Below are 17042 nucleotides of genomic sequence, written 5' to 3' on the forward strand. Positions count from 1 at the left end.
CTTCGAACTGTGTAATAGAAAGTGTTATGCAGTGATTAAATATTTTAAAGGAGAAACTCAAACTTGGACAATGTCTTTAATTTTTGTAAGTGAATCATAGAAAAGACAACAAAAAAAAACTTAAACTCATGTAGAAGTATTTATTTGTATATATTCCATTCAAATTCACAGCTAACCTTCACTGACTAACTTCAACGATATTAAATATCCACAACTCATTAAAATGAGTTTGTTGTATTTTAAAGCATATAATTAGCATTCAGAAACTGAGCTACTGAACTGCATGTTTGTTCTGTCTGCTAGTAAGAAGCAGAAGAATCCTTCAGTAGGAGCCCTCCACATGAGAAACAGATGTTAATGCAGCATATAAACACGCACCATAAGATCTGATAATAAATGAGAAGAATACCCTAATACACGTGTTAGAACAGAGGGTTTGATAACTTTTAGTAGCTGCTTAACACTTACAATGAAAACAGCATTTCAATATTAAGAAGTATGTAAGCACTGAGAGTGAACATCTCCAACAGTTATAATGTCAATTAAAGCCACTTGATCATATACTGAGGGCCAAAATTTTACTTTCCTTCACACTTCTGCGGGCTGGTTTATTTTCTTAAGCTGGAAAATCTCCTACATATCCTGGCCAGTCCATGCTGTCCCCACACTAGCTCACCACTTCTTCAGTTATCCAAACTAATCTCAGTTCTGAGGCCACAACACAAAGTGGATCACAGGATATCAGATTTTAAAAGACCATCAGAAGGAAAAAAATGTTTCTTGATTCTATTTTTTTCTAAATTCATCATTTTAGTGACACTTCACAGCAGCTGCATCAGAGCACCTGAGCGTGCAATGAAAAGCCAGATGGAGATGTACAGAAACCTCCTAAACTAGCTTTGTTCTCAGAGAAATGCTTGTGTAACAGTGCCATGAATCTAGCTACATGTAGTGGGAATTACAAGACAATGCTAAGAAACAGAAGCGCAGCATGTTCAAAGAATGTCTTACCTCCACTGGTAAATGCTCCATTTTAGTATGTTAATTAACAAGTCTTCCAGTTCTTTGTGATTGCTGTCAACAACATACTGCTTGAACTAAAAAACAAACAAATAAAAAATGTTTTACTAAGAGCAATATCTCTAGAACTTTTCAGTACTCATGCTCTCCTCTCTTTTTTCCTGCGTACTAGTAACAGCCCCTATCATGCTCTCTCCAACAATCATACATGTACCACCCACCAGCATTCTCCAACCTGCCCTCGGTTCCTGCGCTGCAGTTTTCAGCTTTCTGTAAGCGCAGCAGTCTGACTCCTATTTTTCCAAAATAAAGTAAAAAAATTAAACTTTTCGTGAAGCCCATGCTCTGGCAAAGCCAACGTTGCCATGTTCAGCCAAACTATGCCTGTCTTCACCAAGGTATTGTAAAATCCAGCTCCCAGAAGGCTCCAGTACGCTCCCAGCCGCCCCACAGCCTCCCCGATCTCCAGAGAGACTCTCGGCTCACCAGCAGCAATGTAGCAACGAGAAGGTAGGAGGATATTCTGGCCTGAGTCATCAAACACAGCTCATGACCCCATGCAGTCCTACATCACTACCAGGGAGGAGACAACTTACAAGCGTAAGTCAGATGAAATTCTTCTGGTAAATCTCATGTTCCTTCATCCCAGGAGACAAAATTCAGGAGACCAACAGGAGAGCCCTAAGACCAAGAACCCACTTTTTCAGAGCAAACGTTACAGGTAGGTCAATGCCACCCAATATTCTGAAACTCTCCTTAAAGCTCCTGCTAAACCACTACCTTAAAACTGTTAAGAAGCAGTCTGTCTCCCCTGTATTCTTAAACCATTAGGGTATTTAAAAAAATAACCAAGTTCTCCCCTTTATCTGATGACCTTTAGATTTTGGACACAAAGAGAAGAGAATGCTTAGTTATCCCTTCTTAGAGCAATTGTGCGTCCTTTCTGTAAATACATTTCAGAGAAACACAAACACAAAATCTACCACAGCTTGGGCAGAAAAGCCATGAATCCAAACTGGTTTTGCCTTAATTTCAGAGAGAAAACAGAGAAAGCGAAGCATTAAAAAAATACATCATCTGGAATTTTTTAAAATGGAAAACACTTGTGCATGTCATGTGTGATATTACATCTTTGATACCATAAATTATCGATAATGACCCAGTAAAATCCTGATACCATAACGCCACATCAAAATGGCACTGACATTTCTCTAGTTTCACAACGCAATACAGCCTGCGTCATTCCAGTTCTCTCTTAAAAAGAGCTAAGTTCTTTTTTTAAAAGAGAGAGAAAGAGAAAACACGCAAAATTCTGAGTAGTTGAACTTGTTCTAGCTTTAAGATTCATTTTTTTATACCCAGGTGAAGTCAAAAGCAAAAATACAGAATCCTACAAATGAAAATACAACATGTTTATTTTCCTACAGTTTTCCTCTAGCTGCTCATTTAACACAGTCTTCAGATAATTTTCTTCTTCTAAGTTTCTGCAGGAGCTTTGTACATCTCCATCCCTGACCTTTTTTTCCCTGTCCTCTTCTCCTTTCTGCTCAGAGATCCAGCACCTGCCAACACAAATTCAGCCACCATCTATCTCTGTGCTGATGACTCACAGGTTCCTCCCCCCACCTGAGAACTGTCTTCAATTCCAATTTTAGCTGTTTCTTGGACACAGCCTTCAGCTGAAACTCATGTGGCGAAAACAAGAGTTCTTGACCTGACCTGCACGGCTATTCCTGATACCTACTTTCTGGGCATGCACAATACCTGACTGTAAACCTAGAGAGTATTTTTCATTTAGTTTTCTCTGGGTTCTCACAGACTTTGGCAAGACTATGCGCAAGACCTGCCAAGTTTGTCTGCATGTGATTAGAAATATGTTCCATCTATCCATACAGCCAAAACTCATCCAAGCTAATATCCTCTTTTGTTTTAATTACTGCAAGGCTGAAAAAAGCATAATTCACCGCATGTATTAGTTCAGCACGGTGCTTCAAAGAATCAGCCTGTTACTTCGATCATTTCACACCTCCCTCTGCATCTCCTGCAAAGAGAGCCTGGACTACTGCATCAAGCATAACTCTCTTCTTTGAAATCCTTTCGCAGTTGTGTGGCACCCAGTATCACAGCATTTTGGTTGAAGTCTAGAGCTTCCCAGCACTCCAAACTAACCCTGGTTCTTCGTCATTACAAAAATGAGGGGGTAGAAAAGAAATGCTAATTGAATTTTGGATTGCATAATCATCATGTTGTAAAACAAGGAAAAAAACAAACAAAAACAACCCTGAAGTGGAGATATCCAGGATACCTTTTTCAGTTCATTATCCCAATTCTAAAAAGGCAACATGACCACTACTCAGAAAAAGACAACAGAATAGACTGCTTATACCAGGATTTATTAATGAAATTATTTTTAAAGCTTCACAGTTATAAATAACTATATGAATGTAAATAACCAGTTAAATATAGTTAAACAATGACCAAATTTTACGGGCTCAGGACAAAACCCAACAATTAAAATTTTGTTCTTGCCTCATTCTCTAAGCCTGTATTTTTTCCCAGACAGCCACTGCAAGGTTTGACTCACCATTTCTAACAAAGCTAATGCAAGATATCTATGACATTTTAATGGGCCAGATAAACAATCAGCTTAAGTATTAAAAATTCAAATTTTCCTACTTTTTGCTTTAAATTTAGTGCTAATATCTGGTCCTCTGTGCAGCACACTGATAAAAACAACGTACTCACTACTTTGAGCTGACAACTTGATTATTCCCACTGAGCATGGAAGTCATTAATATGTTACATTTAATTCTTTTCTTCTCCCCTATTAATAGATCATGTATGTGATACAATAATTCATCTTGAACATTTATTAATCTTATTCCCTTTTACCCTAGCATTGGTCTTTGTCTGTCTGACAAATGACATGTTATTTCTAAGCTTCCTCATTTAAAAGTTTAACATGAACAGTTCTGTGAGCAGCACAGTTAAAAGCTTGCTTTCCTACCGATGTGTCCTTCTCCCTCCACCACAATAACCTTTTATGACCCCTTGACTAGGCAAAAGACTGCACATCCCGCAGGTGCGAGGAAGCTATATCCACAGCAACTGGCCAGCTGCTGCAAAACGGACCCCACGCTAGCTAAGTTCTGTATTTTTCCTCCCAGTATGGGCACTAACTTCAGTGTCTTCTCTCTTTAGCCGCCAATCTAAACTCAACAAAAACTTAATCATCTCTGAGATCCCTTCTCCTCTTCCACATTAGGCTGAATTGAGCAATGGTTTCAATACCAATTTGCAGAGAAAGTGGAAACAGAACATAAGCAAACCAAACTGAATGCTTTATTTGACTTTTACAAAGACTTCCCCTAAAAAGAAAACCCACATTTTCAAAGTTATGATTAAAAGTGTATGAACTGGCACAAAAGTGACTTCCTTTGAGTTGGAACCAGCAAAATGCAGCATTTGAAGAAATGCAGTGGCAGTTCAGAATATACACTACCACATTAAGCCAGCCTTTTGTCTAACCTTGGTCCCGCACATCAGCCAAGTGACAAAAATGAGCCAAATACTACTACACTCTCATGGTGAGAACCAAGGAGAGGGGATAGTGTAAATCAGCAGTTAAGCTGTCCATTCACCATCAAGCTACCTTAAAAACAGCAATGAAGTAAATACCTCTAACTAAAGCAGAAGTAATGTACCCAGATATAAATCTGTAAATCAATAAATTCATTATTTTGCTTATAATTTTCAATTAATACAATCAATCTATCTTTTCCTAACAATCTATTCAGAAGAGAAATACAGGGGAAGAAGAAAAATGAAGTGATTATCCTAAATACTTAATTAAATGTGTTCTGGAACTTTACATAAAAAGCATATAATGATCTTATAGTAAAATAAAAAAAAACTTGCAAGCTGTATTATTCTGGCTTAAAGAACAAACTGCATAGCTTAATATAGTCACATTCTCATAATCTCAAGTAGAAGAGGGAAGCTTACTAAAATAATTCGATTCCGCCCAACTGAATAGGTTCTTCATAAAATATTAAGGGTCTATTTTAGTGTTCTTAAAACATACTTCATTTTCCTACTCACACAAAGGAAGAAAGCGGTATCTCTTTGAATTCCATGTCCCAAGCAATGCTACTAAATGAAAAATAACTCTCACGTGGATGGAATTTGGCATTAAAATGTCTGCAATGACTGTTAATGTCATTACTCTGCCATATTTTGTGAATCAGAATAGTGTCCAAAAGAAAGTTGTTGCAACTTCTCTCCCACTCCAAGCAAACTTCTTGTAAAAAAAATATAAAGCTTTGATTTCAAGAGAAATGAAAAATGAATCTAACTGTACATGCTCAGTAAATTATTTTTAATAGGTAATAATTCCATATTATTGTCCTCTATAAATAAAACAGCACAATTTACAGAGTTGAGTCACTGTTCCCATATCTGCTCTGAGGTCACGGTTTGACAAGACAGTAAATACAGTTTAGATTTGACAGGTTCATTTTGTATTGGAAGGCTTTATGCCAAATAGTTACTGTCTTTCTTCCCACAGCAGGCATTAAATCAGTGCAAATCATATACTCTGTACTCTTACTAAAACTTCAGAAATGTGATAGTTTGCCTGCCTGATCAAAGTTACATCAGGAAATAATCCAATAGTAAATCTGATCCAGGGTCAGTGGTCACAAAACCACTCCCTTTGTAGTTCCTGCACTAATATCACCTGTGGTGATAGGCTGAATGTGCCAACGTGGAAAAACAGTGACTCTGCTAGGACTAATGCTAAAACATTCATGTTTTAGATACACATAGCAGTACTGTATGAAAGCCTGTTTTATTTTTCAACACCTAATGTTAATAACCTAATATAAAGTTAGATGATGTGGGGCTGACTTTACTACATCTTTAAAAACCCAATCCTTGATTTCACTTTTTTGCTTGTGGTTTGCCTTCCAGTTGCCTACCATTTTAACAAACCAAATCAAGACAAGCAACATAGCATAGAAATTTAGGCTAGAAGTTTGATTCTTTGATTTTCAATGACACAAAATTCTAAAAACTCTGTGGAAATGTAGAACTTTGTTTTCATCTTCTCATAGTTTCTGTCCACTGCCTTTATTCAATACCCGCCAGAGAAGTGTCACAGATTCTTATTTTGTTCTTCCTTTGTTAATGATTATCTCAACATACCTCTTCTAAGACCCTCCCTACAACTCCTTCGTTACACAAAATATGCATTCATTTTACCGTCAAATCTGTATTATCCTAGTACAAAGTGCAATTTAGTTACGGCTGTATGACACAAGTGTAAAGTTAAAGGACAAGCAGACTGACATTGCAAGCAACGACCTAATGTCATCTTGGGAAAGTATTTCAGAATGTGCATTAAAGCTTTTCAAAAACCATATTGCAGCAAACAAACATCTACATGTCTGTTTGGTGTACGACTTCAAGCTCTCGCTGCTTGCTTATTTTGACACTGACCGGGTGAGGAAGAGCCATACTCTTCTCTGCAACCTCAGGTGGGACCTCCAGCAACGGATTTCTTGCTTGCCTCCAAAATCTAAAAGCACTAAGTTTAAACATATCTAATTTTATAATTTTACTTAGCTATGACCAAAACCAGGCAACTGCTAGATTTTAATGCTCTATCCTTGATGTCCCCCACTCTCTTTTCTACCACTGAAGCCTGCAGCAAATCAGATCTGGCCCAACAGCTACAAGCAACAAAAAAAAACCCCAAAACACAGAAACAACCCCCCCCCCCCAAAAAAAAAAACCAAAAACCAAAAACCAAAATAAAGGAAAGCAGGGACTGATTTAATTTTATCTGCTTTGCAAGAGAAGGGACGTAAAACAGTACATAGAGTACTGTGTGCACTTTTTGATCAAAAAAATGCTCAGCAAATTTCTGAAGAAATAAGTGTCAAGTAAAGCAGGCACTGATCAGCAGTGGTGGACAACTGTGATAGCACCTTGAACAAACTGAGCAGAGCCCAGCACATATGCTACAGGAAGAATGGATGTCCGTAAGCACTACGAGAAAACAGGACATGATATCCCATCAGCAGCAAAGTCTTTAAAGGATTTCTCTCTGCCGCCCTTGGAGACTTGCTCCCACCCACCCCACCAACAGCCATCTCTGCAATTGTGCTGGCAGATGTGGGGGGCAAAAAACCCACTACCACCAAAACAAACTTTTACAGGTATTTTGGAGGTTACTTTGTAAGATTTGGGTTTTTTTTTTTTTTAATTTAAACTGCAACATTTCACTGATGTAAATACAGCACGGCTCCACAAACAGCTGCACTGACACATCTGGAAGAGTACGCCAATATTAACACCTAATCCTGAAGAAGTGAGCAAGGGCACAGCAAGAATTTCAGCCAGCTCTGCCTGTGAAACTACACAAACTCTTCCACATCAGCAGCAGCTTCAGAGGTTTCTGCCCCAGGTGCTCATTCCCATCTTCACAGCATCAGCACATCATCCCCCACGCTGCCAACATAGTGCTCGTGGCACAGCATTTTAACATGAATTAGTTACCATTTTAGAATAATCTATTTTTGCAGGGCTTGATCAGATTACTTCCTTATCCTGTTTCAAAGCAGAGCTCCACAAACGGCAGTGCCATCGCCATGACGGAGAAGGGAAGGTGAGCGGCGGTGCGACATGGCGGTTCCTCGGGCTGGCTGGCCCCTCGGCGCGCCCGGCTCCTGAAGCCACGGCTTCGGCGCAGCAAAGCAAAGAGGTTCAAGTGGCAGGGGGAAAGCAACTGCCCCTTCTCACGGCCATTCCTGAGGTAAAATACCTTCCATTCCTTGCTTACATTCACTTCAGAAGCTGAAAGAGGAAGGAGGCAGTGCTGCTTCCCCGCCCAAGGAAGGACACAGCCCCAGGGCCCACGCACCAGCCATGTCTAACCTCTCTCCTCCGCTCAGCACGGCATGTCCTGCTCCCTCCTCACAGGCCCAGCTTCCCAGGCAGGCAACGGCTCACCCTCCCTGGCAGCCCGGGCCAGGGGTATTTCTTTCCCGAAGAAGGCACAGGAGGCTAGAGGGCCGAGCAGCTTCCAGCAGCTCTTCCTCCCAACAGGCCCAGAAACATGTTCTGCTCGCACCGGCTGACAGATCTGGTGTTGGGGGACAGGAACAATTACCACTGCAGAAGGGCACTTCACTCCTGTCATGGAGGAAGAGGGAGACAGGGCCACCCCGGCGGCCACAGCCCATTCCTCCCCCGTGCCCCCCCCAGCTCCACCGGCTGCAAGCCTCGCAGCGCTGGCCTTGCCTCCCCCCTCGCTACAGTGACAAAGTAAAAGTTACTTGAAGTGTCCCTACTAAACAGACAAATACAGCAGCCTTATCAAATTTCAGTTTTGCTTTTGTTTATTTTGCGGCTTGAAGGCTTGATGCCCCTCTTGCCTCCCCCACCTGGCATGGCATTCAACTGACAGAACGATGCCGGTGCGTGAGAAGCCGCTGAAAAACCCCTAGCATGGCATAGCTCTGCTTCCGAAATAACACATTCAAAATGAAACAAGTCTAATGATCACCTTCGGTATCTTCAACGGGCAGACTTGAAGGGTTACATCAAAACAAAGCAGCAAACTGATTTGTGAATTAGCTTGAACTGTCACCGACGCTATTTGAACAATTCTTGACAGTGTTTTACATGGAACAGTTTTTGTTCACTCCTTTTCTCCTACGATTTACTTGTCATATTTAGTCAGAAATTCTTGTACTAGCATTTCGTAATCATTAAATCGCTTCTATGCTGCTTTCAAATTTGCCACAACTAGAACAAGCAGAAACACCTATTAAATACAGCATAGCACATCCAGGGGAAAAAGGCCCAACAACCAGGAACCGAAGTCATCAGAGGCCTTCCCTACCCTGCCGACAGCACAGCTGGTTTGCTTTCAAACAGGTCCTTGGCGCCTCCTGTCCCACCTGAGAAGGACAAACCGACAGCTGACCATACTGACAGGCCATGAAAATTCATCCTTCCACCTAAACTCTGTCAGCTTTTACACCTTTCCCAAGTCACAAGGCAGGTACACAACCGTTAGAGCTTCTAGTCACCAACTCAAATTCAGACCAAACGTTTGTTAGCATCAGCTGGCATTCAAATTAATTTCAGAGCCATACAATGTACTTTCCACAGAAGACATCATGTCTTAAGACTACACAAAGTAAAATTAGCAGCAGGTAAAACCTCATGGCTCAGAGCTTCTGCCCCAGGAGGAAGGGCTTTCATTAGAAAGGGCAGTCCAGCCTGACAGAACGGTCACAAACTTGGAGAGATCTAAGTCTTGACTTCTTCAGGTCCAGTATTGAACTCAATCGTCTTTTTTTCCCCTACGCAGTTTTACATGTAATACAGTAAAATACATGCTTTCTACTATCTATGCCTCATTGTTTTGGCACTTTAAATATCCTCAATACCTTGGCACATTCTTATTTCACTGAGGTGAGGGGTTTAAGGTCAGAGGTACATGAAACCATAGGCCCTGGAATTATCCAGTAGCTGGTATAATCTCAGAGTTTGCCCAGAAAATCTGTAAAGAAAATATATGTGCATTTATAGAAAGCTAGATAGGCCACACATAAATAGGCAGGCAAGCAATATATGCCGTAGTTCAGAAGTACTAGATACACAAATACCTCTACTACTGAAAGACAGCAGCATTAATTACACAATTTAGGTGGAACTTTTTTACATGGAAATTTATTATCATCATGCAGAAAAACCATCAAGTGACAACTGAACTGACAGCCTGGGAAGAAAGTACAGTTTCTTTGAATTATAATTCCTAAACTTGCAGAAGAGCAAATACTGTTATGTTTCTCTCGTAAGTCTAAATAGAAAGAAGGTAAGAGATATACTGCAAGCCATTCTGATACCAAAATTTAAAGGGAAACCTTGCTTACTAACTTCAGAAACTCATCTACAGCATAAACAGAATTCAGTTTATTTTATAGCTAGAAAGCGTGATAAGCTTATCACACTTGACATCCTGTACGCAACAGGTAATGAATGATCTATGTCATGATCAGTAGCTGGGATAGATTCATGAGGTTACAACACCTGAACAAGGTTGTGATTATAGTAAGCAGAGCCAGATCTGAAAAACAAGCCACTTTATTATTTCAAAATGTCAGAAGTCAAGCGTAAGGCTTTCTGCACAACTGATGAAACTGCAGATTTTTTTCTTCTTAATTCTAAGAATTTGGGGGTGTGGTATGCGCAGGTTTGAATTCTATGAGACTCAGAAAACCATACGCATACATATATGTGTGTATATATGAATGTATAATTATATGGTATTAGAGGTAACAAATTTGTAACTTTTCACTTGAAAATTAAAACCAGTAAAAAGTGTATGTTTTCAATTTTCCTGATACAAGCCACGCAATTCAGAAATGAGGAGATTTTAAATTTATTTGTATTATGAAATATTGATAAGGGAGACTTCGTATCTTGTTTCCAACAAAATCGCTTGCAAAATATCAAGTTCAAGATTCTTAGCACTGAAAATGTTCCCAATTCCAAAACCTCTAACGAAAATCCATTAAAAAAAAAGATCGAACTGAAACTGTCTAACGAAAAATTGAAGTGATGTCACTTCCATCTGCTTTAGCGTTTTCAACTTCTGTTCTGTTTGTAAGTTGAACTCTGCGAGGTTTCATGCTGTCCTTGCTTCTCTGCCTATTCTTTCCAAGAATAGTGCTGTCACCGACTTCCTGCTTGAAGTAAACACAGTTTGCTCACCTGACTTCTCCCTGACCCCAAGCTACGGCAAACTTATTTCCTCCCTTTCAGATTTTTTTCTCTTGTGTACTCTTTGTTGTATACTCCTGTTACCACAAATGTTCCATGTATTGTTCTTTGAGGAAGACAATTTGTACAGCAGACTTCTGCAAATATCTGTGAGACCGCATTACCAACATACCAACCGCTTCTGCTAGAAATGAATGCATAAATATTTAACTGCTATGTTCACACTCCTACAGTGACGTAGTTTTCTATACACGATACTTCATGAGATGTATCCCATGAATGAACGTGATCAAAAAGTGCTTAGTAAAATGCTAGAGTAGGCCAAAATCAGCAGATGCTTAACAAGCGTAAAAGCACGTGCGCTGCCACACAGAAAACACATGGTGCACGAACGTCGACAGAATGTAAGGACATACTTTACTGTTTTGCCTAGCTGTGGCAGAAAAACACAGAAGTAGCATTTATTCAGAAACATGGCCTGATTGTAGCAAGCTCACAGGGACAAGAAAAAGTGGCTTTTGAGCGATTTTACCAGTCAAACCCAGTCTCTCGCTCCTGATTTAAAACAGCAAGATTGTGACTTGAAGGTTCCTATGTAGGATCGTATATCCAACATGTAAAGCATTTGAACGTTGTGATATAAACAAACTTTTCATAAAAAAAAAAATAATCAAATTTTCCAAGCTTTTTCACTAGGAGGGAAAATGAATGCAAGATTAAATAATTCATAATTCAAGAAATTCTAAATTATGCTCATAGTTTAACCAAAAGAGAAACTGAATGTTCAGGTACTTCAGACGAATACTTATTTTGGCTAAATGCTCTCCAAGCAGATGGCCTGTCAGAGGTACCTGACATACAACAGCAGGCTGGCAAAACAAATCTCCATCACCAACAAGTGCTCGTGAACACGCAAACGCTACTCCTCTATCCCATCATGAAAACAACTAAAGTGCTAGTGAGACTGTACTTTTCCATACGGAGGAAAAGGGGAGGGGGGAAACCCCACACAACAAAAATGCAACTCTTCCACCTTGGTTAAGGAGAGGGTATATTCTGCCAAGCCTACCCCGCAGTCTGCAGGGATTGGGGCTGAGAAAGAACAAGACAGAAGACACAAAGCGTAAGATGAATCATTTACCAAGCAAGGAAGACAAGCACTGGTCGGTATCAATAACAACTTCAAACACTGAAACAAGGTCAACAGTAACAAGAATTCACAACCATTTATCATAATTCTCACACTGAGGTCCATCTTTAGTATCAATTTAACTCCTATTCAACATTTGTTAATTTGTCTGCATTTGTTCAGGACAGCACCCAGGCCAAGAGAGACACACAGGCACCAGTACTCTCAGCATTGCATTAATGAACATTTAGGTACCTGCCCCCTAGGCTGGTGTAGACAGCTAGGTTCTCTTCACAGAAGTAAAATAACAGTACAAACGTCAGAGCTCAGATAGGGCTCCCATATCTCTACCTACAGTAGTTCAAAACCTTGCCATTCACAGTAATCTGCCTCATCCTTCTGCCAGAATTTGCTTTCCTATCTACCTTCACAGCCAGCCATGGCATAGGTATCCCACATCCTAATCACTTCCAGCACCCTCAAAGAGATGCTCGCACCAAAACATCAGGCTGTAACCTGGCGATAGTGAGATACTGACAGAAACATCCTGCCACAGAGTGTTCACGAGGTCTTAAAACCACAACAATCAAGTCCACCAGAAATTGTCAGTCTTCCTCAGTGGAGAACTGACTAGCAAAGTCAACAGGAAACACCAGAGCGAGCGATGGATCTCGATTTTCACATCTCTCTCTGCTTCGGAACTGTATTCACAAATTCTTTTATGTGGGATAAAAATACAAGAGACAGTCCTAGAACCGAGATTTGGAACCCAGGTACTTCCCAAGGAAGCGTTAAAACCACAAAACTAGAGTGTCAGGTAACAGTTTCACATCCATCATTTGGGCTTCAGAAGAGACACCAGGGCTTAGCGCTTCTGAAACCTGAACAGAATGCGAGGTGTTATTTTTGAGGTTTTGCCGCACTCAGTTCTGAGTTCCATAGCAATGGAATTAAACTGAACCAACAAATGTGTTGGGCTGTCTGGCACATTTTAAAAACCACAGTTCTGAAGACGGATTTCACTTGCTGTGTGCACTTTACTATCACTGATCACAACTCGTGCCAATCCTTACCCAGTCCAATCACGCTGACTGCAATTTTAAGTGAAGACAACAAATCTATTTTATTAACAAAAGAAGTGTTAAATTAAGAATAAAACTAGTATTTTCACATATTATACCAGTCAGCTCTTGCCAGTTTTGTAGGACTGTATTTCACATAAGGCAAATATAAGCCATTCCAAAGAATGAGTGCCAGTTCATGCTCTGCAATTTTTTTACTGATTACTGAAGGAAAGGCAAAGAATTGGCTTATGCTACTTACAGAAGAAAAAACGAGACAGGAAAAGGAAAATAAGTTGGTCCATCCAAGGAAAACATAGACTAAGATTTATAGCAGTGCTCTGACATACCGAATGCAGGTACTCAGACTGTGACTACCAGCACAGTCATGTGGAAGAAACAGAGCAAGATGCCAGTTCTGCGTTTCTTTCATTCATTTAAAGTATCTGCAGAGATGCAGCCAGAGCCTGGATTATTGCTCACTTTGAACAAAAAACAGTATTTTCAGTTCTAATGGGCAAGGAATTGTTGAACAGAATAACAAAAACTACTCCAAAGTATTTAATTCGCTCCTCCACAAACCCAGAATTCTTTCATCCTGAAAAAGCTGTAACGTTCCAGCAAAACACAGCCATACTGAACCAGGTTTGGACTGTGGTAGTCACCCTTTAGCAAGAGCCAAGCAGGTTACTCTTCACCACCGAGATGCTAAGTATTTTATAGATGAAAATGTAACACGTTCTGTTCCAGAGCAGGAAGAATCACGCCAATAGCATTCCCTGCTGCTTCTTGGTCCAGCAAACAAAAAAACGGTGCGTGTGGACTTTAGCTCAGGCTTTGCCCATGTATAAGACAAGATTCAGCTAGCTGACTGAACTCCTTAAAAAACACAGCAAAACCCACTAAAACAAAACAGACATTTATGCCCACTTACTTCAGAAAATGTGAGACTTCCCACAGAACTCTGTTTACCTTTCTATCAGAAAAATCCACGGCTGTCATGAGAAAGGGGAAGTGGGCTTAAACACTTTAGCTCAAACACCTCTTTAGTTGTAACAGCAACACGACTGCAAAGCCCCGCAATTACAATTATTTAAAATCTGTTACGCTACGCCATTTCTCTGCAAAGTGGTATGTCTGCAACATACAATCCCGAAATAAAGTTTTCAAAGAAGTCCTATGGAAAATTCTGCTTAGAAGCAGACAGAAGGGAAACACCTTTTCCAGAAGAGCGCTCACCAATCACGCAAATTCTGCCATGAGCGCCCCGAGGCTGACCCACCCCTCCAGCTGCCCCCGGGCCGGTTCCAGGAGCTGGGAGCCCCCGTCCCGCCGCACACCTGCCAGGCGCGGCCGGCGCTCGGCAGCGCAGGAGGCTCTGCCCCGCTCGGGGGGGAGCGGAGCGCGGCCGGGCCCGCCGGGCAGGGGTGGGGGGGGAGGCCGGGGCCGGGCCGGGCCGGGCCCCGCCGGCAGTGCCGCCCTCCCCGCACCAGGAAATAGCCGGGAGCTATTCCTAACGCTCGGCCAGCAACTTTCCGCACCGCACGAAGACACAATATTAAAAAAAAAAAAGAAAATAAGTAACACCCCCCCCCCCCCCCCCCCCACACACACACACCGTGTCAAACGCGGGGAGCGCAGGGTGTCTCTCAGGGAGGGCGCAAGGCAGCGACGGCCCCGACCGCCCCGGCACCCGGGCACTCCGCCGAGGGGACGCGGGTACTTCTGACCTATTTTCGGCGCCGCCTCGGAGCGATAAACAACCAACAGCGACGGCGAAACACTGCCCGGACGGGAACTGCCCGGCCCCAAGCTGCCCCCCGGCCGGGGCGAAGCGGCGGCGGGCGAGGGGCCGGCACCCTCAGCCCCGCGGCGGAGGCGGCCAAGCCCCCGCCCCCCGAGAGGCCGGAACCCCCCGCCCGCCGGGCCGGGCTGCGGAGAGCCTCACGGAGTTCTCCCGCCGGGGTGCGGGGAAGCGGGGGGAGGGGGGGCTCAGCCCGACACAAACAACTCCCCCGCCCGCCATGCCCGCGGCGGGCACAGGCCGGGCACGGAGGGGAGCGTTCGGCGCCCGCCGGCCCCAGCCCTGCGGGGGCGCGTCCCCGCGCGCCCCCCCCGCCGCTCCCTGCACCGACCTGGGACACAAAGGAGCGGCCGCCGCTGCCCGCCGATCACCCGCCGCCTCCTCCTCGCCCGCGCTCCCCGCCGAGTCCAGGCCGCGGCAGCACCGGGGTAGCGTAGCGCAGGCATCCGACGCCGGCGCCTGCTGCTCCCGTGGCGGCCCGCGCCGCCGGCGCCCGCTCTGCGCTGGGCGGGGAGGGCCGGGGGGGGCAGCAGCCGGCCGAGCGCCGCTTCCTGCTCCCGGGCGGGCGTCGAGGGGCGGCGGGTGCCGGAGCCTGGCGGGTGCCGCCGGGAGGGGCTGCGCCCGCAGCTAGGCAGAGGCCGGCGGCGGCGAAGCCCGCGGCCGCCGCATCCTCGGCTCCCGCGCCGGGCTCTCCGCGCCGCCTCCGGCTCTGAGGAGTCGCCCGCGGCGGCCGCTGGCAGCCGGAGCCCCGGTTCCCCCCGCTGCTGCGCCCGGCTCGGCCTCGGGCTCCCCCTGCTGCCCCGCCGGGCCGGGCCGCGGCTCGGGCTCCTCCTGCGGCTCCGCGGGGCCGGGCGGGGCGGCCCCGGGAGGGCGGAGGGGGAGGCCGGGAACCGCCGAGCTGGGGGTGCGGGAGGGACGCGACCCACCGCGGGCTCGCCCCGGCCGCCGTCCCCTCAGAGCGCCCTGCGTGGCGGGGGAGGCCTCGCCCCGCCGGTGGCCCTGGGCGCCCCGCGGCAGCCGGCGCTGCCCTGCCGGCAGCCTCCGCCCGGGCCCGGGCACGGAGCCCCCGGGGCCAGGGCTCTGCCAGCCGGGGAGGGAGCAGCCCGCGGGAGACGGGAACCGTGCGGCGAGCTGCGGGGCGCCTGCCCGCACCCGGGGCTGGAGGTACTGAGCTTGTAACCTCTTTCGGGGAAAAAAGTTCTGATTTTTGGAGTGGGATGTTCAGGCAATATGTGAGAGCAAAATACAAGTAAATGGGCTGTAAGAGGCGATAATAAAGCTGATTGTCTTGCCACAGAGGAGGAGAGATGCTGGGTACTGCAGTCTCATTAACAAGCGCGATGCATAGCTCGGAAGTTAGTTGATTCAGAGAACTGCTGGAAAGAAAATGATCGGCTGTCTAGAAAAAAAAAAAAGTCCCTTTCTTCTTCCCCTTCTATCTGCTTACCTTCATCTGAAAAAGAAAAAAGAAGTCTCTTGGATGTGAAGAAAGCTTCCATAAAGGTAGTTCTTCAGGCTCCAGCGTGGGTTTCCGATCTGAAAGCCAAACCTAAGCCGGCGGCTGTTTGGCAGAAAGAGGAGGCACAAAGCAGTAGGTTTGCTTTTAGTTTAGGGAGTCTCTCAGGCCAGTCGGGTGGCCAGCAATGCTAAATTTGATCTGTCAGTCTTTGGATAGGATTCTTTCAGGAATTCTGTCAACAATCGATTTAGCATTCAAAAATGCAGACAGAAAATGAAGAGAGTGCAAGCAGGAAGCCTGAGTGATGCTAGGTTGGGATGAATGACAGGGGGATGAGAAGCTGATCGCCAGGGAGGACTGAGACCAGCTTTGTGATACATCCTCGTGAGCTCCCAGCACCCGTCTGTTTCTGTAAAATCTGATTGAGATTGTACTGGTCACTGCTGGCAGAAACTTACTGCAGGGTGATGTCCTGGCTATCTGGGAATTTAATTTTCATAAAAAGAAACCTCAGTTCATGGGAGATTAATGATTTCAATGAAACTTGCATCTGATTTATCGGGACTATGTGAGTGTCTCAAGGCCGTTTAAAAAGGCAGTTTTGAAAGCATTGGTGTTGCTCCTTGAACCTGCAAACACATGGCTACCATTTCGCTTTTTGACCCTTGGTTATTTCGGGATAGGCTTGAATAACTGCTGCGTGGTCCTGCAGAGTCAGTTCTGACATGCCAAAACCAATACTAAAGCAGTTTGTGCACGACTGACAAAAAG

At 44.4% G+C, this 17042-nt stretch overlaps 1 protein-coding gene across 4 annotated transcripts in view; it reads right to left on the minus strand.

Moving 5' to 3' along the window:
• The window catches only part of FAM135A (family with sequence similarity 135 member A), a 96792-nt gene extending 80515 nt beyond the window's left edge, over window positions 1-16277 (minus strand). For 3 of the 4 annotated variants that reach the window (XM_075414576.1, XM_075414575.1, XM_075414573.1), the window contains exons 1-2: window positions 14627-14716; window positions 1012-1097 (exon numbers count right to left, since the gene is read on the minus strand). Coding sequence is in view for 1 of the 4 variants with exons in the window: in XM_075414572.1 (XP_075270687.1) it covers window positions 1012-1097; window positions 16260-16265 (92 nt within the window). In the remaining 3 variants the exon portion in view is untranslated. Of the gene's footprint in view, window positions 1-1011; window positions 1098-14626; window positions 14717-16259 lie in introns of those variants that run through there. The other variant, XM_075414572.1, reaches the window with a different exon arrangement.
• Between the last annotated feature and the right edge of the window lie 765 nt (window positions 16278-17042).

The sequence above is a fragment of the Opisthocomus hoazin genome, chromosome 2 (assembly GCF_030867145.1).
Source record: "Opisthocomus hoazin isolate bOpiHoa1 chromosome 2, bOpiHoa1.hap1, whole genome shotgun sequence".
Taxonomy (NCBI): Eukaryota; Metazoa; Chordata; class Aves; order Opisthocomiformes; family Opisthocomidae; genus Opisthocomus; species Opisthocomus hoazin.